Here is a 23,195-nt window from a genome sequence, read left to right on the forward strand (position 1 = left end):
TCCTTATCTGAGCCTCAGGCGTGAGCACTGGTTCAATATCTTCTGAGACAGACAGTGGAGGAAAACGGCTGCAATCAAGTCAGAACGGCTTAATAAATAATTCAGAAGGCCAACCGCCTTCCAACATTACCAGCACTTTGGGTCATCTCCCTGTATATCAGCGGCATGTGGACAAAGGGAGCATTACTGAGCAATTCCACATACCTACAGTTACAAAATGTAGAAAAACTAAATCCAACAGGTACATAACTAAACTGCTAAATGGGCCAATAATAGCAGAAAATGCCACCTAACACGGCACTGAACAAGACAGAGGAAAATGGCGTTTAAGCTTAAAAAGTACAAGTTTATTAATAAAAAAAATTGTAAAGTACACAGACAATAATTGAAGACGTATAACAGTATAAAGTCAGACAAAATGCACATCCCAAGTGTAACGGGTATTAGAGAAATGGCTGCATCCCAAGAATAACACACAATGATCACAGACATAGAAAGCAGGCACAAGAGTCACAAAACATGACATAATAAGACAAATGCATGGAAAAAATATTCATAACCATAGTGGTGCGCAGAGTGAGGTGACCAAGAAAGAAGGACTCCCAACGCACGTTTCGCTTCTTCCCCTGACGTGTTGGGGTCCCATCACGTGAAGCCGGATGTACAGGAGATTGAGTGGAGACAGCAGGATTATTTTTTTCTTTTTTTACTAGTACTATTAAAGTGCTTGTCCATTCTATTAAAATTTTTTAAAAGAATCAATCATATGCTGAACCCCCAGCGGCCCCAGTGGTCACTGACGCTCAGCCACGTGGGTGTCAGCACTGCAGGGATGAAGATCAGTGGGGACCAGCAGACTATAGAGCTGCAGAGCACTGAAGGGGGGTGGGGACGGGGGGAGGAATGGGTAACTTATTTGCCACATTTCCTGCTGATAAAAAGTAACCACAGTTTTCATTTTATTTCATAAATGAGTAGTCCACAAGAAAATAAGAAACTTTGTAATATATCTCATCAGGGAAACCTGCTTCTTTCTCCTCCTGGACTGATCTTTTAATGCCAATTCATGGACAAAATCTGTATTTCAGTGAAGACAGACTTTTCCATTACTGAGATAGGAGATGACAGTTAGGGATTTTCAAATTCTATGGAGGGAGAAGAGCTAAAGGTCGACAGGCATTCTGCAGCACATTCTTATGGAATGACCGTTACATTTCTCCATAGAATTTTATGAGCACCAACTGCCATCTCCTATATCAATAATGGAAAAAATGTGTGTTCACGGAAGACACATTTTACCCATGAATTGAGAATTTTGAAAATGACTCATCAGACCATGAGGAGAAAAAAGCATATTTCTCTGATAAGATATTAGAAAGTTTTTTTTATTTTCATGTGCACTATTAATTTATGGAGACACTTTTTTTTTTAACCGGCAGTTACCTTTAGTTTTTTTTTTTTTTTTTATAAATCTTCACCAACCTGTTTACTAGTACATTGAACAATGAGTTTATTTGAAGAGTTCTGTGCGGTGACAAGTCCCCAAGAAAACTACATGAAGCTGCGACGTGATCACCGGGCCGTGACAGAGTATAAACAGCAGAGAGCTGTAAAATCCAGATAAGGGAAAATACACAGACGACATTACACCAGGAAACTGAGAAAAGCAGAAATATCACATGAAATAACCAACCCAGAAATCAGAGGACTGGTGGTAACAGCACCTAGAAATAGCATGGAGGGTCACCCATAACAGCACTATTACCTTGTCACCCCACATTTCTTCCCGGCTTGTAAACTCTTGTGAGCCGGATCATCACTCCGGTTGTGTGTGTCTGACATTGTTTGCATATGTGCCCTCTGAACTGTACAACGCTAAGGCATATGTTGGCGCTACTCCTCCCATGCTTCAACCCAAACATCCCTTAGAGGTTTCCTTTTTTTTGTACATCCCAAATGCAGAAGTAAAAACATGGCCTCATAGCTGTGCGGCTCTGGATGTACCTGTGTAGGGCATATACTTGGGCGACCAGCGAGCGGACCGCTGACCATACAGGTTAATGATGTTATTAGAGGAGTTGTCCTAACATCTTAAAGGGAACCTGTCACACGATTCACGCTGCTCAGACCGCAGGCAGCATTAATCAGTCTGGCTGCACGATGCCACCTATGTTTTTCTCTACAATTCTCCAGCATTTGAGAGAAAACAGTTTGAAGTGATGTCCTCATCCGGCTTCTCCCCCCCCCCCCCATGCTCTAGTCTCATGCGTGTACATCCAGAGACCTGTCAATCAACTCTAGTGGTCCAGGAGAAGCCAAATTAGTCTCTGAGTAGCTTGTGTTTCAGATAAAAACATACTCGGCTGCAATCATGAAGCCAGACTTGAATTTGTGCTGCCCACAATTTGACATGTTCCCTTTAAATGGGTAAAATTTCAATATGCTTGTAAAAACAAGCAACTTACTAAGTCTCCTGCTCACAATGTTGGAATTTTTAAATTTATAGTGTACTGCTCGTTGCCTAGGTTACCGGCCACCTCTGTAGTCTTTTCCTAGACAAGTAGTGTGCGTTTACAAGCCCCGCTTGAAGCTTCAGCCTCCATGAGCCTCAGTTCAGCAGTGTGCCCATGGTCAATGTTCAGGAGCACATCCCCGGCAAGCAGGAGGCCGAGGAGCGGTGCGCTACTGAAGATAACCCCAAGATGAAAAAGAAAACATTTAAAGAAAAGTAAAAGCTGTGAATTTCCAGCCTTGTCCATTCTGGGGGTAATTTTGCGGACGGCGGTTTTGTTGCAGAAGTCCAGACCTGTACAGATTGTGCCCCCTTCTCAGGTGATGGTCTGAACACAGCAGTTATACAGATACATTCCCATCTCTATGATTGCTGGAGGTCCCCATGTGTGGATGGAGTGGTGGGAATATATGACACTTCTACACTGACTTTTGCGGGGCAGACTATCTCCATCCTCCATCAGTCCCAGGTCTCCTGTACGGCGCCGGTCCCTCGCACCGCGCCTGCCCCCCCACGCCAGGTCCCTCACACCGCGCCTGCCCCCCGCACCAGGTCCCTCGCACCGCGCCTGCCCCCCCCCACGCCAGGTCCCTCGCACCGCGCCTGCCCCCCCCCGCGCCAGGTCCCTCGCACCGCGCCTGCCCCCCCCCCCCACGCCAGGTCCCTCGCACCGCGCCTGCCCCCCCCCCACGCCAGGTCCCTCGCACCGCGCCTGCCCCCCCCCCACGCCAGGTCCCTCGCACCGCGCCTGCCCCCCCCGCGCCAGGTCCCTAGCACCGCGCCTGCCCCCCCCGCGCCAGGTCCCTCGCACCACGCCTGCCCCCCGCGCCAGGTCCCTAGCACCGCAACTGCCCCCGCGCCAGGTCCCTCGCACCGCGCCTACCCCCGCGCCAGGTCCTTCACACGGCGCCTGCGATTTCTAGATGCTTTTTGGCAGCTGCTGTTTACAGACCTTACACAGCTGTCTGCAGATATCAGTGTGAGATCAGACAATGGCTGTCTATCACAAGTCAGGGTGGAGGCCTCCCCTAGCAGCCCCTGGTATACGGCCCCGGGACGGGAGCGGAGCTCACCTGCCCCTGGGTGACCGATGACTGTGACATCTCGGCCTCCCCTGTCATATCCTCCCCCTGGGAGAAGAGGAGCCGGCATCCCGGAAGCCGGACGGACAGAGGAGCAGGGCGCCCTCACCTCCATGGTGGACACGGTACTGGTGAACAGGTCCTCGCCGTCCTCCAGCTCCTCGAAGTCGGCGTGTCTCCCATCTCCCAGCGGAGGCGGCTCCCTCTCTGCTGCCATCTTTCTGTCACTGCAACTCCACCTCCTCCTTTCCGGCTGTCACGTGTAGTCCCGTGACTCCCCACGTGATCAGCAATTAGCAGCAGGAAGCGACTGCAACCTATCAGGTGAGGCGAAGATGGAGACGATCGTCCATATTTGATTTGGTCAAACGTGTGGGCAGCTCAGAGCTCTCCGCCCTACGGAGCAGTCTGAGGGGAGGACAGGACTGGAGCGTGTAATTCACAAGAAAAAACACCCGCCACGGAGTAATACTATTGTATGCAACATAATCAGCTTACAGCTCTATATAATGCACTAGCAGTGGCATAACTAGAGGCCAGTGTGTCCTAGTGCAGAATTTGGATCTAGGCCCCTTCCTGATATGTCCCCCATCCTGGGCCCTTTTTAGTAATAATGTCCCCCATCCTGGTGTAATGTCACCATTCTGTTCCCTTCCAGTTCCCCACCATGTTCTCCATCCTGGGCCCCTTCCTGGTATAATGTCCCCCATCCTGGCACCTTCCTGGTATAATGTCCCCCATCCTGGGCCCCTTATAGTAATTTATGTCCCCCCATACTTAGCCCCTTCCAATAATTTATGTCCTCCATCCTGGCCCCTTCCAGTAATTTATGTTCCCCTTACAGTAATTTATGTCCCCCATCCTAGCCCCCCTCCAGTAACTTATGTCCCCCATCCTGGCCCCCTTCCAGTAATTTATGCCCCCCATCCTGGGCCCCTTCCAGTAATTTATGTCCCCCATCATTGGCTCCTTCCAGTAATATATGTCCCCCACCTGGCCCCTTCCAGTAATTGATGTCCCCATCCTGGCCCCCTTCCAGTAATTGATGTCCCCCATCTTGTGCCCCTTCCAGTAATTGATGTCCCCCATCCTGGGCCTCTTCCAGTAATTTATGTCCCCCAACCTGGCCCCTTCCAGTAATCTATGTCCCCCATCCTGGCCCTTTCCAGTAATTTATGTCCTTCATCCTGGTCCCTTCCCGGCATAATGTCTCTGCTCCTGGGCCCATCCTGTAATCCCGTTTTGCCTCTGTTCTCTAACGCATTTAACAAAAAAAAGATGTCATTGCTATGCCCCACCTGTGATTGGCTCACCGACAACAGCTATCGGCCTCGGAATGGTCGGCGGAGTGTATTGCGGTGCAGGTATACCGTGTGTCACAGGTGTGTCAGAAGTGACAGACAGTCACCCTGCAGTTGGTTGCAGGAGATCTCTTCGTTTGGCATTACAGACAACTTCTTAGAAGCTGTATCTCTAGGATTCAGTGGCTACCTTCCTCTGGCTAATTAACACCCTGGCCTGGGTGTATAAATACCTGTTGTGTGCCAGAGGGAGGTGCTGGCAATACTCATTACTCCTTGTGAAGGCTTGAGCAGGAGCAATACTTCTTCCCCTCTGGTGCTAGAGGACGTGTGTGCATTTGTCTGAAGTCGACTAAAGCTAAGCGATTTTACCTTGTTTGTCCCCCCTTGTTGTCTTTAGTGTTCAGTGGGGGTCGACTAGTGCTCATCCCCTCCCTTTCCTAGCCTGAGCCTAACGCCAGAGAAAGACAGGGCGAGGTACGTTTGCAGCGATTGGTGAAGAACCAATATAGGGATGTTAGTGGAGACAGGGTGTCACTAGATCAACCTAGGAGGTCTCCACTCCCCCCTTTCCCTAGAATCTGGGCTCCCTTTCCCTCTTCCCTTCATGTTGCACTTAGTCTTTCACACACCTTGCGTGACATGGTGGGTCTCTGCGCCACAATACATTTCAGTTAAATGTGCGCCCTTGGACACACATCTAGCTGTAATATCTGCTGGCATCGGCTGCCCTCCCTCCCGCGCACGCCCAGTCATGGATGCACCCCCTGTGGAAAATGTAATTCTAGTCCTTTTGAAAAAAATTTTTTTATCCTGTTCTGAAAACCAGGACTCTACATCATGAACTATCATCTAGGCTGTCAAAAATTTTCATCCTACTGTAAAGTGGCGCAGGGAGATAGCCGTGGGCAAGGTACTCTTCTCTTATGGCCCAGCATGTTGCATGAAGTTGGGGGGACCTGGCTGGGTGTGTGGACTTCGTCTAAAGGGGCTACTCTCTTGCAGGCCGCATTATGCCGGTGACTTTGGATGGCCAGGACCGGATGTTGAACAGTTCAACATGGGAGCCCACCAATCAAATAAAACAGTCTTTTACTCAACATTAACTTGGTGGTAAGTTTGTACAATAGATTGCGGGTGCATAACTTCACAAATGTTTCTTTCACAATACGGAGAATCTTCACACACAGGCTCTCTAAGTAATGGCTGTGGATCGTGGACCCACTGCGCTACGGCCAGGCTTACCCTGGAGGGACGTGACTAAGCAGCTACCTGGTCTTCACTGGAGCCTCTGATGGTGAGGTCAGGCATGTACGGCAGGTCGCTGCCAGGTGCCACTCAAGGGCCGTGTCCGGTACAGTAGCAGCTGACACTGGTTTGGATTGTGTGTCCCAGGCAGGACAGAACGGCCACTGGTACTGGTACAGACTGTGCACGCGGCTTCTTGACAGCAGAGATCACGGCCACCGTATGGGTTCAGACTTTGCAACTTCAGGATAGCAGACAGGATGGCCACTAGTACTAGTTCAGACTGTGCGGCTTTTGATAGAAGACAGTACGGCCACAGGTTTAGGTTCACACTGTGCAGGTTTTGGATAACAGGTCAGGAATGCAAGCAGGATACAGGTTAAACAAAGCAGTCTCAGGATCAAACTAGGGGGACAACAGGCAGCCAAGTATTAACTAACTTTCCTAAGGGTCAGTGATGCTGGTTTGGATTGTGTTGCCCAGGCAGGACAGAACGGCCACTGGTATGGGTTTGGACTGTGCAGCCTCTGGATAGAAGATTGCACGGCCACTGGTACTGGTACAGACTGTGTGGCTTCTGGATAGCAGAGAGGACAGTCACTGGTACGGTTTTAGACTGTGCAGCTTCAGGATAGCAGACAGGACTGCTACTGGTACAAGTTCAGACTGTGCAGTTTCTGACAGAAGATAGGGCGGCCACTGGTACTGGTTCAGACTGTGCAGCTTCTGGATAGCAGACAGGTCTAGAATGCAAGAAGAATACAGGTTAAACAAAGCAGGGTCTGGATTAGACAAGGCATACAACACTTTAGGAGAGTGAGTGCCGTCTCTTTAAAAGACAGGAAGTGCGCGTGCGCCCTAAGCACTCTGCCAGGGGGTCTGCCAGACGTGCGCAGACCGTGGGGGGTGGGAATGGAGGACGCAGACGGGCGGCCAGGGCAGTGAGTAAGTCGGCGTCCTTGCCGGGGAAAGGGAGCGGAAGCACGTGAGGATGCCGACACTGCACTCTACCTCTTCAGGTTTGCTTATTTATGCCTCCAGTTTCTATGTCTTCTCCACCACCCAACGCACTACCACAGTCCAGTTAGTGAGAGTCCTATTCTCAACCCGCAGTTTCACGTCCTCTTTCCTCCTAAGGGAACTAGTTTGCCAATATGGCCGGTACTTAGCTTCTCAGCTTGCTGATGCTTTGGAACTCCCGCCCGTGGCACTCTCTTCGTCTCGCATTCTGCTAGGCGTCCTGTTCAGTTGAAAACTGTGGATCAGGGAACCGGATCGGGGCGCCGCTTCATGCCTTTTTGGGGAACCGCCTGTTATTTTAACAAGTGGTTCCACCAAACTGGGGAGCACCCACTGAATCCCACCCCTGGCCCAGACCTCCTGAAGCTTAGAGGGTGCACCTCACCAGATGAACCTAATCTTGAGCGTCTTTTAACTGCTTCAGGTTTTAACCCCTTACCGATGTGGTGCGTATTAGTAAGCATTACGTCGGTACTCCCGGTTCAGCGAGGGCTCCGACGCTGAGCCCGCACTCAACCGGGCACATGTCAGCTGATTTATACAGCTAACATGTGCCCGCAACAGCCGCGGGTGGAATTGCGATCCACCCGCGGCTGTTAACCAGTTACATGCCGCTGTCAATCTCTGACAGCGGCACTTAACTCGCGCTTCCCGGAAGCGCTTCACTGACTCCACCCATCAGTGACCCCATCACGTGATCGCCGATGGGTGGGCATGAAAACCCGGGGTCTGCAGCAGACCCCTGTGGTTGTCATGTCTAGATTGCTATGAGCGCCGCCCAGTGGTCGGCGCTCATAGCAAGTGAGCATTTCTGCTACACAGAGGCGATCTGCTCATCGCCTGTGTGTAACAGAAATGATCAGACAAGTGCTGCTTGAAGTCTCCTATGGAGATTATAGAAGCAAGCAAAAAGTGTAAAGAAAATGTTTTTAAAAATAAAAAATATATATAAAAGTTTAAATCACCCCCCTTTCGCCCCATTCAAAATGAAACAATAAAAAAAAACACATACACATATTTGGTATCGCCGCGTTCAGAATCGTCCTATCAATATAAAAAAATTATTAATCCGATCGGTAAACTGTGTAACGAGAAAAAAATTCTAAACACCAGAATTACTTTATTTTGGTTGCCGCAATATTGCAATAAAATGCAATAACAGGCGATCTAAACATCAGATCTACCCCAAAATGGTATCAATAAAAGCGTCAGCTCGGACCTCAAAAAATAAGCCCTCACCCAGCCCCAGATCTCAAAAAATGGAGGCGCTACGGGTCTCGGAAAATTGCGACTTTTTTTTTTTTTTTTTAGCAAACTTTGGATTTTTTTTCACCACTTAAGTAAAAAAGAACCTATATATGTTTGGTGTCTACGAACTCGTAATGACCTGGAGAATAATAATGGCAGGTTAGTTTTAGCATTCAGTGGAGGTGGTTAAAAAAAAAAAAGCAAACAACTGTGGTATTGCACTTTTTTTGCAATTTCACTGCATTTGGAATTGTTTTCCTGTTTTCCAGTATACGATATGGTAAAACTAGTGATGTAGTTCAAAAGTACAACTTGTCCCGCAAAAAATAAGCCCTCACACTTCCATATTGACCGAAAATAAAAAAGTTCTGGCTCAGGGAACAACGGGAGCAAAAAGAAAACGCAAAAACGGAAAATGCTCCGGTCATTAAGGGGTTAAAACATGCAAATCTTGAAGATGCCATGTGCACGTACCTTTAAAGGAGGCATCCAGCTTTTTAGAATTAACGGCTTATGCCGATATTAGATATATTAGATTGCTGGGGGTCCTAAGGTTAAGTTATCAGTTTTAAAAGGTTGAATAAGCACTTTTATTATTCTGTTTGGACTTGTAAGACAGAGAAGATATAACAATGGTTCATATAAGTGATTCTGTCTAGCAGAAGTAAGGGCTGACAAAGGAAGATATTCTAAGGCTGCTCTGCAATCCGGTGACCTTGCCTCTGTAATCCGGTGACCTTGCCTCTGTAATCCGGTGACCTTGCCTCTGTGTTTTGTCAGATTTTGTGCCAGGGCTGCCTAATGATTTCTCTAATTCTGTTGTGTGTGAGAGGGGAACCTCAGTCTAAGCTGAATTAATTGTACTGTTATAGAAAGCTAGAAGAAAGCTGCAGAGTGTGGGCGCTGGGCTCATCAAGATATTTAAGGTTTCTAAGTGCTCATTCTAATCGCTGTACCAGGAGGCAGTTGAAAATAAAAGGAATAGAATATAAGTAAATTATATTGTTAGTAAAGGTAAACAGCCTAAAATCTTAAAAATAACTATGATAGAATGTTTTTCTCTACAAATCAACCACTTATTTGTAACCTAAGCTCTCTTAAAATCTACAAGTCACAAACACAAAAAAAAGTCAAAAAGCTAAAACCTTAAAAATGCATAAGTTATTACTAGGGAAATACAGTGAGGCAGAAACAAAAAAGTCCCTGTGATCCTTTAAGATCAAAAATAGATCAGTCTGTAAGAGGTTAAATAGTCTTGCATGTTAATCACTGTCATAAAAGCGAGATAAATGGACTGTAATTTACAATAACCCATATTGTACGCACAAAATACAGAAAACCTTTTGGTGACAAACATAAACCCCAGCATTTTCTAGCAGTTGAATACCATGTAACAAGCCTGCTTTTGATATATCCAGAACATTGCAATGACAAAGAATAATGCAAGCCACTAGGGCCATGCTAGATGGCACTGATTGTGCTGCCGATCACAAGCGCTGCACAAAGCACTGAGGGCACTGATCAAGGGGACAAGATGATGAGTGTTCCATTAGAAAACATACACTGTATGCTGAACATACCATTAAACCGGCCTAGATAAACTCCAAACATTAGAAGCCAACAGCAGCGCCCTCTAAGATCAGCTGGTTGAGGAGCGATTACTGCTAATGACAAAAATACAGCAAGGCTAGTGCAACCGGTGATGTGGAGCCTGTACTAGCCTTATACGTGACATGTGATTAATATTCCATCCCATTCTTAGAGTAGGGTTTCCAGTAATGATACTTACAGCATATACTCACCCACCCCTCTGGTATTATATGTGAGTTTCCTTACTATTAGAGCTGGCACTAACTGTCACGGTTCCACCTCTCACTGTGTCTGGGATGCAGTTACTGACAGTTCAGCCGTCCATTCTTGTACAGCGGCGTGCTGGAGCTGTCGGTACTTTGATTGACAGTTTGGTTATCCAGTCTGGTACAGGGGCGTGCTGAAGCTGTCATTACTTTGATTGACAGCTCGGCTGTCCAGTCTGAGGCTGGGAGGCGCTGGCTATCTCCAGGTGTTCAGTATCCTAGGTGACTGCCAGGCTACTCAATTGAGCTGTTTCTCCCAGACCTCTGCCAGACGTACATTCAGCTTGTGTGAGGTTTGTTTCTCTGTGCCTAAGTGTTCTGTGTTTTGATCTTCTGTTGCCTGACCTTGTGTCACGATACTAGTGGATACAACTGGACACCAGTAGCTAGGTCAAAGCGACTGCAGACACAAGGGTTAAACAAGCGATATTGTATTGATGATTTGAATGCAATACTGCATAGAAGTTCAGACGAGTCTTTAGTGAATCCAACAGACAATAGCGGCGGAGCTTACACTCGGAAATATAGCATGCAAAGTCACTGAGCAATGAGAGCACCAAGATGTCCGGCACTGACAGACTTGCTTGCAGAGCAGAGGAACACAAGCTGGCGGGAGTTCTTACATAACCACAGGTGTAGTCAAGTCGGAGATTTCTGAAGTCGGGTGTTAGCAATCACTCGGTCACCAGACAGGGATCCAGACGTGCAGGTCAGCAGAGGACTCCGCTGTTAGGAAAGGACCAACAGGGATCGTAAGTCCAGGCTTGAGACTGCAGAGGAACAAGGTCCACAACATAATACACAAGCAAGGAAACAGAACAGGTGCTGATTTTATATATAGCTTTGGCAGGAAGCATGATGGCCTATGTGAAACATAAAGATCCATGTTAACTAAGGGCAAAAGAAACAATAGATTCCAGGCCTAGATCCTGACACCTTGGACCTTGTTCTGACCATCCGTCTGTTTAACCCCTTCTGCTCTGATCCGCTATCCTCCTTTTATTCTGACCAATGGAATGTTACCTGACTACGCCTTTGCCTCTTCCCTCTTTGACGTACCCTCCTGGCTTTTGACTTTGGACTCCTTGACTATTACGTCTCAAGGGTTGGCCGTGAAAAGTGACTCAGCGTCACACTAACATTTCCGATAGGTAAAGCCATATGAGTTATTTTCCCAGTAGTGACAGATGCCCATCTTTTTCTTCGAGTCAACACATCCTTCTATAACTCATCCTTCCCCCTGTAATTTCAGTAATCAAAGCACCCACTATATGCTCTACATGCCCAGCCTAAATTGTGTTTCCTACTTTCATCTCCACTGGACCAGTCATCAGTGCAGACCTTGCACTTCTGAGTCGGTCGACAGGGGTAGGGGTACTCGGATACCGGGATGGATGGGTTACTTCTGTGGGGATCACGGTTGGTCGGTTCCCAGTTCCGTGCCCTGGACCGTCAGTAAAGGGATGGGGGTGAGGATGATGGGAGTATTGTGTCCTGACGCCTCCTGTGGTAACTGGTAAAATCGGTTACCAGCGCTGTGTATGGTTGCTGAGGTGATCGGCTATACGGCTTGTACGAACGCTATAGGCAGTAATGTCAAAATAGGCACACACACACATTAAGCCTTTGTTTCAGTACCTCTCTTTTACTGATGTCCGGTAACAGGTACAGTTCAGGAGGGTAACCAGGTTTTCGGTGCAGGTAGAGATATTCACTCTGGAGATTTGTGAGGCCTCCTCTAACAATGTGTGCGTTGTTTGGGATCAGTCCTGCTTTAAGCTGAACGTGCCACCTTCACTTTCTTTGGGGTCCTTCTCCACAACTGACAATGAGGACCTTTCCTTGGGGCTACCAATTCTCTTTCTGGGCCCCTGGTCCTATACTTGGTCAAGTTTGGCAACTCTCTCCCCTTCTTCTTCAGGGTGAGTAGATCCTCCTGATCTGTCCTTGTTTTCTATGCTATTCCTGAATTTAATAGCAATCTCGGACTCCGGTGTCCGGGTGAGCTAAAGGGATAATAGTTTTATCTCTTTCTTTCTCCTTCTAGCCTCCGTCCCTCTCTCTAGGGCGCTTCACAACACAGACCTGTTTCCTAGTTCAGGGCTTAACTGGTCCTCAGCCAACAGCTCTCTCTTTCTCTCTCCTCCTTCACCCGTCTCCAGACCAACTGCCGCTTTGCTGTCTCCCTGGAAACTGACTCCTCCCCTCAGACCTGGGGTGGAAGGTGTTGTCTGTGCCCAAGTGTACATCTCTCCCTGCACCTATGGATCCTGTGGTAATTCCCCGCAGGGGTGCCACATTCCCCCCTAGTTAACTTCAGTCCTCCGGGACTGAAACATTTTTTTTTAACAAAGATAACATAACATTAACATTTATATTTGTAATTTGAACAGAGTCTCAAAAATAAAATTTACAAAAACCAGGGATAATGGGAAAGATGGATAACCAGTCCATACAACGCTAGTCGATCTGCTGCAGGCTGTTAAAGGGAATGTGTTTTTGCTACCACCAGTCCTGTGGCTTCGGTCCATTTTTAAAAATTTGCAAAAAGTTTCAGATGTCCAAACAGGTAAAGTCTCTTTAGGCTTAAAGATTCAAATAGACTTAATAATTCACAATACACAACAAAACATTTACTACGTGTGCCTCGGCGCAAGGGTCCTAGGTACTGCAGGGGCCTCTCCCGGTCATAAGCACTGTAGGCCTTTTGGCCCTGGGGTCACCTATTGGCCAAGATTTTGCTCTCCCTAGACAGCTTTGTACCTGGTGTAACCTGTTTTGGTCTACTCGTCACCCTTCTATATACTGACTTTAACTACATATTTACATTTTTGAACCTATTTACATTTCCCACTTGTTATGGTTTACTCCCTGTATCTGAGTGGTGGGTGTCCAAAATTAATACGTGATGACCTCTGTAAAACTGGTATCCCACTGGTGCGTAAGCCTGGTGTGGAGCGAACACTACTTGTGTTGGTCTACGTAGCACAGGTATGCCGGAGTGTCTTCCCACTCCCCTAGTGGGAATGGCAGGTACACCGATTGCAGGATTCCCTAGCTCGGCTGCAGCAGGTGGTTCTTCAGCTCTTGATCCTTCTACTGGTTGTGGGAATGTCAACATGGGAATTAAATATGCCCCTTCTGTTTGGGGCCAATCTGCGGGTAACTCTCCTAAGATTGTCTTAATTGTCCTTGGCGTCTCTTCTTCTGGTATGGGACAAGGGATATATTCTTTTTGTTGTAAGGGTTGAGGACACTTCTTTAAGTGGTCTCGGGACACTGTTGCTGTTGTTTTTCCGTTATCCTTGCTGATTAGACAGGTTTTCTGGTTGTCAAAATTGGATGGTAATACAGTGTATGGTTCTTCTTCCCATTGATTATCTAGCTTATGAAGTCTCTTTTTCCTTTTCAAAACCAATTCTCCGGGGGTTAACGGGATTCCTTGTGCATATTTATTGAAATTGGTTTCTTGTCTTTCTCTGGATTTTGCTAGACTTTTCTCAACACACTCCTGTATTTTCTTGTATTGTTCTGTTCTTCTAGTATCCCAATCTGCACTTGAGGGGTCTTCTCAGGCACTAAAATGCCCATTTCAAAGTCCACTGGCAATTTTCCTGGTCTCGCGCTCATCAAGTATGCCGGGGTACAATTAGTTGAGCTTACTGGGATGTTGTTATAGATGTCAATAAGATCTGGTAATTTCTCTGGCCATCTGTTTCTGTCTTCCAAGGGTAGAGTCTTCAGCAATTCTATTACCACGTGATTCATTTTTTCGCACATTCCGTTAGTTTGGGGATGGTAAGGCGTGGTACGAAATTTCTTGCATCCATACAAGCTACAGAACTCTTGAAATATTTCCGCTTCAAAGGCAGGACCCTGATCTGTCAATACCTGTTCTGGATATCCATGTGGCCTGCAGAAATAAGCTTGAAAGGTTCTTGCTGCTGTCTGAGCTGTCAAATCCTTCACAGGAGCTACCACTAGGAATCTGGAATAGTGGTCCACCATGGTAAGAGCATAAGTATAGCCTGATCTACTGGGTGTGAGTTTGACATGATCCAAGGCTACTAGTTCCAAGGGCTGTTTAGTTATGATAGGCTGGAGTGGTGCTTTCTAGTTGTTACGATCTCCTCTTCTTAATGAGCATGGGCCACAATTTTTACACCATTTTTCTATGGAAGACCTCATGCCAATCCAATAAAACCTCTCACGCAACAGTATTTCCAGTTTTCTCCATCCAAAGTGTCCTGCTCCATTATGGTACGCTTCCAATACCATTTGGATGTCTCTCTTTGGAACCACAACTTGCCATACCATTTCATGTGTCCTTGGATTGATATACCGTCTGCACAATTGGTTTTTATAGATAAATAACCTGCTTCTTTCTTTCCACAGGTATTGGGCCTCTGGGGAAGCATTCTTCTCAATTTTGGAATCCGGTTGGGTTACCAGCCTCTTCACTAGGCTCACTGCCGGATCGCTGTCTTGGGTTTCTTTCCATCCATAATGAGGCAGCGGGTTTAGTGCAACATCCTGACGGTTCTGGTAGATATGGGTTTCTGTCATTTTCCATTTTCTACTTTTATGGAAAGCTGGAAGTTCTATTTCCTCCAAGTCATCTGTTTCTTCTTCAAGCCCTTGCAAATGTACTTGAGGGTTTCTGGAGAGGGCATCAGCATTTGCATTTCCACGGCCTGTTCGGTACTTGATGGTAAAGTCGTAGTTCGATAGCCGGGCCATCCAGCGCTGCTCCAATGCACCAAGCTTTGCAGTATCCAAGTGTGTTAGCGGATTATTGTCCGTAAAGATAGTACATTTTGAAGCTGCTAAGTAATGCTTGAACCTCTCCGTGACTGCCCAGACCAAGGCCAGGAACTCCAACTTAAAAGAGCTGTAATTTTCCAGGTTCCTCTCGGTAGGTCGAAGTTTTCTACTGGCATAGGCAATTACTCTTTCCTTGCCTTCTTGTATTTGGGACAGTACTGCTCCCAGGCCTACATTACTTGCATCTGTGTAGAGGACAAATGGCAGGTTATAATCTGGGTACGCCAAGATTTCCTCACCGGTCAGGGCCTGTTTTATTTGTTGGAAGGAGTCTTCTTGTTTCTTTCCCCATTCCAACGGCGGCTCTGCAGACCTTCTCTTCTTAGCTTGGCCTACTAGAAGATCTTGTAGGGGCGCTGCCATCTTCGTGTAGCCCTTAATAAATCTTCTGTAATACCCAACCAAACCTAAGAACTGATGTACCTCTCTGACGGTGGTCGGCCTCTGCCAGTCCTGGATAGCTGTCACTTTTTCCGGTTCTGGTGCTACGCCATCCGCGCTGACCACATGCCCTAGGTATTGGACTTTTGGCTTCAGCAGGTAACATTTAGATGGTTTGAGCTTCATTCCATACTTTGTTAAAGCTGTAAATACCTCCACCAGGTGTTCCAGATGTTCTTCATAGGTTTTGGAATACACTATGACGTCATCCAGGTATAAAAGTACCGTCTCAAAATTCCGGTGTCCCAGGCAGCACTCCATGAGTCTCTGAAACGTCCCCGGTGCATTGCATAACCCAAATGGCATGCTATTGAATTCGCATAGGCCCATTGGTGTAGTGAATGCTGTTTTCTCCCGGTCTTCTTCTGCAACAGAGACCTGCCAATACCCACTAGTGAAATCTAATGTTGAGAAATACTTAGCAGTCTTTAATGCAGCAAGAGACTCCTCTATCCGGGGTAATGGGTAAGCATCTTTGTGAGTGATCTTATTGACCTCCCTGTAATCCACGCACATCCTCATAGTGCCATCCTTCTTTCTGACTAAGACTAAGGGGGCCGCCCAGGGACTACAGCTATCTCTTATAACCCCGGCCTCCTTCATGTCCTGCAGCATCTCTTTAGCACACTGGTAGTGGTTTGGTGGGATGGGTCTATGTCTCACTTTAATCGGGGGATGATATCCTGTGGGTATGTGATGGCGTACCCCTTTTATCCTCCCAAAATCTAATGGATGCTTACTGAATACTTGGCTAAACTCTTGTACTACCCGGTAAACTCCTTGCTTCTGGTGGTCGGGAGTGGCATCAGTCCCTATGTGCAACTGCTGACACCACTCCTCCAGCTGTTCCTTGGGGTTGTTGTCCTCCGCCTGACTTGACGGGGGGCAAGGGCTCTAATGTCTGTATGTTGTTATTACTGACAGTGTACAGCTTTGCTACAGTAGCATACCGGGGTAATTTCACTTCTTCCTCACCACAATTCAACACATGGATTGGTACTCTTCCCCTGCGTACATCCACCACCCCTCTAGCTGTCAGCAGTGTAGGTCTATGCTCTGAATATACCGGTTCTACAATTGCCTGGTATTCCTTTCTTCTGATACCCATAGCTGCTCGACACCATATCATCATTCACTGTTTGGTGGTAATACAATGGGAAACGGGTCCGTTACCCGCGCACTGCCAATCTCCCCCCCCAGACAGATTTACCTGTTGCTTGTGAATTAAGGCACGGATTTCTCTTTGAAGGACTCTCCTCCGCCCAATGCCAGCAGTCTCTGTAATCTGTTGGAGTAAAAACATCACTTCTTCAAGGCAGTTTTCAATCACATTAGTACCAAGCACCATGTAAGGATATTTGTTATTGGGGTCATCTTCTACCACACATAACCCTTGGCCTCTCAACTCCACCCTCCCCAGCTTTATTGTCACTTCTCTAAGCCCCACCTGATTCAGTGGTTGACCATTAGCCGCTAAAATGACAAGACTAGAGTCTGGGGGACTAAGATCAGCATCAGACCAAAATTGCTTGTAAAGGATATGTGGGATGGTGGTGACTTGTGACCCAGTGTCCAATAGGGCCGATGTGGGGATTCCTTCTAGCGTAATGTTGAGGTACGGGCGGCCTCCCACATACCGACTATGCCAGTCATATGGGCCCTGCCGTTTTATTCCTGGGGATTGGCCCGCGGACCCAGGAATCTCGGGTTTAAATGACATCCTCTTGCAAAGTGGCCCGGTTTGTTGCAACGAAGGCAAACAGGTTGTCCTGAAGAATCCATGTGGTCGGTGGCTCTGCGTCGGAATGGTGCGTTGGTCCCCTGCACGGGCGACATGAGCTTTGTCCTCATCCACGGAACATCCTCAGGGGATTCAGCTAACTGGATATTGCTTGGTGGTTGTGCCTCCGGTCTGGCTTGCAAGAGTTTTAACACGTAGTCCATGTTTTTGGTTAATTGTAACACCTGATTTCGTAGGTCATCAGCAGATTCGGGTACGACAGCTTGTCCTACCGCTTTTACAGACAGAGTCTTTAGGGGTAGGCTCTAAGTTCATGTGAGAGGTATTAACCTGCCAGGATGGGATTGCAGGTTTTGCAGGTAATGGGTCTCGTAGTACAGTTATTGCACGGTCCTTTAACCCTAGAACGCATGGCCATAAAAATCTACACTTTCACATACCTGGGACCTTTTAGGCCCTTGTGCAAATAACATGGAATAACTGAAACTCAAATGACAAACAACTATATACCTGAGGAATACCTAGAGTTTCAAAATTCTAACTAAAGTAATCTTGCAGAAAATAGAAAACAATTAACAGGGCGGGCCTGCGAGGCCCCAGGTATGCGTTCTAGGGTTAAGGTATTAAAATCCACATCTGGATGATCTAGGACCCACATGTGCACCTGCTGACGGTGAAAGTCTGACCTCAAGCCGTTCATAAACTGTTCTGCAAGCAATTTATCTTCGTCTTGCACACTTGCTGGATCTACCTGTTTTATGGATCGGAGTGCCGCTTGTAAACGTAAGGCAAAGTCTCTGATGGTATCCTGCGGTCTCTGCTGGCATTGGTAGAATAGCATCCTTAGTTCAGACTGTGTGCGTTTTTCAAAAACAGCTTTGAGCTTATCAAACACATTTTCTATAGAGTCTCCATCAGCATCGCTCCAAGTCTCAGCTTCTAGCTCCGCTGCACCTATTAATTGTCCCTGCACAACGGAGGCTCGCTGCTTTTCTGTCATCGCATGCATGTCCAGCACCGAACGCATTTTACGTTTGAAAGCTGCTAAGGTACCGGGTTTACCTTCATACGTCGGTAACCATTTGGCCCCCGGTACATACGGCAAGGCAATTGGCATTATCGGGGCCATCGCTCCAGATGCTGCGGCTCCCTCACCAGCTGAGGAACCGGCTGCTGCTGCGTCTTGGGCATCCCCTCCCTCAAGGTCTCGGACATCATCTGTTTCACTCATGACGGTGCCCCCCTAGTTAACCATTGCCAGTCGCTACGATTAACTCCTTCAGTAACTGGTGACTAAAAAAAAGAAAAGGCGGGGCTATCCTCGGGCTCCTTTAGCCGCGCCCCCGCGACTCTCTCCGCTCTGTGACGCAGTTTAATTTCTCTATGACGCAGTAATGACGGCCCGTTTTACAGTACACAAACTTCCAATAAAGTCCAATTTAAGCACACAGTACCCGGTTCTACTGGGCCCGGTATCCTGTTCGTGACGCCAAACTGAGTCAGTCGACAGGGGTAGGGGTACTCGGATACCGGGATGGATGGGTTACTTCTGTGGGGATCACGGTTGGTCGGTTCCCGGTTCCGTGCCCTGGACCGTCAGTAAAGGGATGGGGGTGAGGATGATGGGAGTATTGTGTCCTGACGCCTCCTGTGGTAACTGGTAAAGTCGGTTACCAGCGCTGTGTATGGTTGCTGAGGTGATCGGCATACGGCTTGTACGAACGCTATAGGCAGTAATGTCAAAGTAGGCACACACACACATTAAGTCTTTGTTTCAGTACCTTTCTTTTACTGATGTCCGGTAACAGGTACAGTTCACAGGGTAACCAGGTTTTCGGTGCAGGTAGAGATATTCACTCTGGAGATTTGTGAGGCCTCCTCTAACAATGTGTGCGTTGTTTGGGATCAGTCCTGCCTTAAGCTGAACCTGCCACCTTCACTTTCTTAGGGGTCCTTCTCCATAACTGACAATGAGGACCTTTCCTTGGGGCTACCAATTCTCTTTCTGGGCCCCTGGTCCTATACTTGGTCAAGTTTGGCAACTCTTTCCTCTTCTTCTTCAGGGGGAGTAGATCCTCCTGATCTGTTCGGGTTTTCTATGCTATTCCTGAATTAATAGCAATCTCGGACTCCGGTGTCCGGGTGAGCTAAAGGGATAATAGTTTTATCTCTTTCTTTCTCCTTCTAGCCTCCGTCCCTCTCTCTAGGGCACTTTCACAACACAGACCAGTTTCCTAGTTCAGGACTTAACTGCTCCTCAGCCAACCGCTCTCTGTGTCTCTCTCCTCCTTCATCCCTCACAAGACTAACTGCCGCTTTGCTGTCTCCCTGGAAACTGACTCCTCCCCTCAGACCTGGGGTGGAAGGTGTTGTGTGTGCCCAAGTGTACATCTCTCCCTGCACCTATGGATCCTGTGGTAATTCCCCGCAGGGGTGCCACATTTCCCCAATAGGCTAAGCCCCAATAATTTTCCCAATAGTTAGGGCAGTCCACCCTTTTGAGCAGTCAAAGCATCCTCCTCTATACCTTAGTCGTCATGGCAGACAAGTCCTATCCCATTTCCTCAGTAGTTAAAGTAGTGTACGTTCTCTGACAAACTGGGAGACATTAACGTGCCCAGCTGGCACCCAGATATGAAAGAAGAAGGTGGCAAAATCTTGTTGCCATGGGCCGTTTGCTTTTATTCATTGGTTGGATTTGTGTGTGCCCAGCTGCCCAACAGTGCCAAGGCATCATCAGCACTTTTTGTTGCTGCCACAGTGATGGACACCCATCTGAGTAACTTTCCTCTTTGCACATTTTCTTACAGAAACTTGCATCACAGAACCAAGCCTTTTTGTACCGCTCAATTAATGAGCCAATATTTTTTATCTGATATGTGTTATACAGAGGCTCAATGCACACAGTCATACGTACACTGTATGCCACTGTAACTTGATTCTGTATGGTACCCTATTACAGAAATAATATTCTTTCAACAAAACATCCATTGGTGCATGATTTTGTTTTCTGGAAAAAAAACCTCCATATGAAGTTAGAGCACGGTTAGAGCCGGTACGGTAAGACCAAATGAACTCCTAATGGTGCCATATTACAGAAGCTGCACAGAGCCAGAATCCACCTTGTGCGGGAGCACTTAGGAGTGAAATGCTGTATGTTACAATTTATAACATTTCCACCCAGATCATTTCTAGTAGTACAAGTTTTCTGTATTCTATTTAGGTGCAAAGAAGCACTAAAAAGCCAAAGAAAAGAAGTGATGTAATTGCTCGCAGCATATACTGATCTTTTATCTAGTCCAAAAAATATCACATGCAGTGGAGCTAGATAAAAGAAAAAGTTTATTTTGTAGGTGTGTTTTATCGTACAGGGGAACAATGTTTCCTTTGTTAATTGTAATTTAATTTTAAACTGATTAATCAATGTGAGAACAAATTGTCTTTTTTAAAATCTGTACTAATAGCTTGTCTAGTTATCCTGGCATGAGATCAATTTAGCTTAATCTAAAAGAAAGTAATATTGATGGGAACTACAGAAGACCCAATAAGCCTGTAACAACCAATTCATTTGTACAAAGCACCTGATTATCTCACAGAAAATCTCCCTTCACTGGAAGCTTTCCTGAGCAGTACCGATGAGCTCAATGATCTACTGCACATGCTACTGCGCTGAGGCCACGTTCACACGGTCAGTATTTGGTCAGTGTTTTACATCAGTATTTGTAAACAAAAACCAGGAGTGGGTGATAAATACAGAAGTGGTGACGAGTTTCTGTTATACTTTTCCTCTGATTGTTCCACTCCTGATTTTGGCTTACAAATACTGATGTAAAATACTGAACGTGTGCAATTATTCCTTCATGCTCTGTCCAGTCAGAAGACTTGTCCTCCAGAGGCAATGTGGATGTTGCTTTGGTTAGTGGGTAGTGAGAAGAGTGGAGAATAAACTTTTTAGTACTTTTTGGTCCATTACACCCATCTTACAATTAAAGGGAATCTGTCACCAGGCTTTGCTACCCCATTTGAGAGCAGCATAATGTAGGGGCATAGACCATTATTGCAGGCATCTATCACTTTCTGGGCTGTTTGCTGTCATTTTGATAAAATCACTATTTTATCAACTGCTAATCTACCAGTTCTCTGAATTTTGAGCTCTGTATAACCCCACCCACACCACTGATTGGCAGCTTTCTGCCTATGCACAGTTCACACAGAAATCTGCCGATCAGTGGTGGGGGCGGGGTTATACAGAGCTCAAGAATAGGCTTGATTACCTGGCAGCAGATTTACTAGTCCTCTAATGATAATCTCCTGCTGATAAAACAGTGATTTCATCAAATCTACAGCAATCAGCCCTGTAAGTGACACAACACCGGAATCAGTGTCTCTGTCTCTACATTACGCTGCTCTCAGATTAGGTAGCAAAAACCTAGTAACAGATTCACTTTAAAAAGCCAGCTCTTTTTTAGGCCTCAATTTCTGCTTTAAATTTCAATTTTTTTAAACTACTTCAAAAGTTAGACAAACAGTTGGGATATACATTTTTTGCTGCAATGTTCTCACCTTTTTCGCCATTCTAAAAGCGTCAGTCCCATTCTCTTTAACACTCAAGAAGATAGAAAAGTTCAGCACTTGCCTATTTCCGTCTGTCTCATAGACTTTGAAAGGTGCAAAATTGCACATGCACGACTTGCTACATTAAAACATAGGAAGGAACCCATGTCTTGACAGTTGTTGGGGGTTCCAGATGTCAAATTCCCACTGATCTACCAATTATTACCTATCCTTTAAGTTAACATTATTTATTTATGTAGCAATGAATAACTAATATAAAACGGAGGCTTTGTTGTCATAGAGTAGTATTGTAACTGTAAGGAATAGTGAAAATGTACATATTATGCATCTGTTTGTGTTGTAGGCACATTTCTGAAGTATTGGTGCCACAATGGCCACGACATTATTACTCACTGCCATATGGCTGACACTGTGATGATCCTTGACACCTATCAACAAAAGATCCATACAAGAAAAAACGGAGTTCTACCAGGTACAAGATGGAAGCAACAGGCTGTTAGACTAAAAAGAAGACCATATATTATGACAAACCTGACAACATGTTGCCTACAGTTGTATTGCCCATAGATCACCATTGCAAAAAAGGTATAACTGCACTCTCTGGATTTTGCAGGGACCCACTTTATAAAAGTTCTCTGCGCTTTCCTATACAGATAAAAAAAAAAGGATTTACCAATGTACAGCTGTTTCTCACTAAATTAGAACATCATCAAAAAGTTAATTTATTTCAGTTCTTCAATACAAAAAGTTAAACTCATATATTACATAGAGTCATTACAAACAGAGTGATCTATTTCAAGTGTTTATTTCTGTTAATGTTGATGATTATGGCTTACAGCCAATGAAAACACAAAAGTCATTATCTCAGTAAATTAGAATACTTTATTACAACAGCTTGAAAAATGATTTTAAAATCCGAAATGTTGGCCTACTGAAATGTATGTTCAGTAAATGCACTCAATACTTGGTCGGGGCTCAATGCGGCGTGGCATGGAGGCGATCAGCCTGTGGCACTGCTGAGATGTTATGGAAGCCCAGGTTGCTGTGATAGCAGCCTTCAGCTCGTCTCCATTGTTGGGTCTGGTGTCTCTCATCTTCCTCTTGACAATATCCCATAGATTCTCTATGGGGTTAAGGTCAGGCGAGTTTGCTGGCCAATCAAGCACAGTGATACTGTTGTTTTTAAACCAGGTATTGGTACTTTTGGCAGTGTGGACAGGTGCCAAGTCCTGCTGGAGAATGAAATTTCCATCTCCATAAAGCTTGTCGGCAGAGGAAAGCATGAAGTGCTCTAAAATTTCCTGGTAGATGGCTGCACTGATTTTGTTCTTGATAAAACACAGTGGA

General features: G+C 46.3%; 1 protein-coding gene and 1 long non-coding RNA gene across 3 annotated transcripts in view; one reads left to right on the forward strand and one right to left on the reverse strand.

Annotated features, from left to right (window-relative positions):
* Positions 1-3,879, reverse strand: part of SNX2 (sorting nexin 2) — a 47,707-nt gene extending 43,828 nt beyond the window's left edge. The window contains exon 1 of the mRNA XM_073676859.1: positions 3,704-3,879. Within this exon, the coding sequence (XP_073532960.1) occupies positions 3,704-3,811 (108 nt within the window). The 5' untranslated portion in view covers positions 3,812-3,879. The remainder of the gene's footprint in view (positions 1-3,703) is intronic.
* LOC141264591 (uncharacterized) lies at positions 3,853-22,542 on the forward strand. 2 transcript variants are annotated; one of them, XR_012320000.1, is made up of 3 exons: positions 3,853-3,918; positions 5,901-6,008; positions 22,192-22,542. It is a non-coding gene; the product is annotated as an uncharacterized lncRNA (long non-coding RNA). The 2 variants fall into 2 exon arrangements; XR_012319998.1 differs by having other exon boundaries at positions 3,915-4,070.
* Positions 22,543-23,195: the final 653 nt, after the last annotated feature.

This window comes from Phyllobates terribilis, unplaced genomic scaffold, assembly GCF_046119375.1.
Source record: "Phyllobates terribilis strain yellow unplaced genomic scaffold, ASM4611937v1 Scaffold_1__5_contigs__length_1240528914, whole genome shotgun sequence".
NCBI lineage: Eukaryota > Metazoa > Chordata > Amphibia > Anura > Dendrobatidae > Phyllobates > Phyllobates terribilis.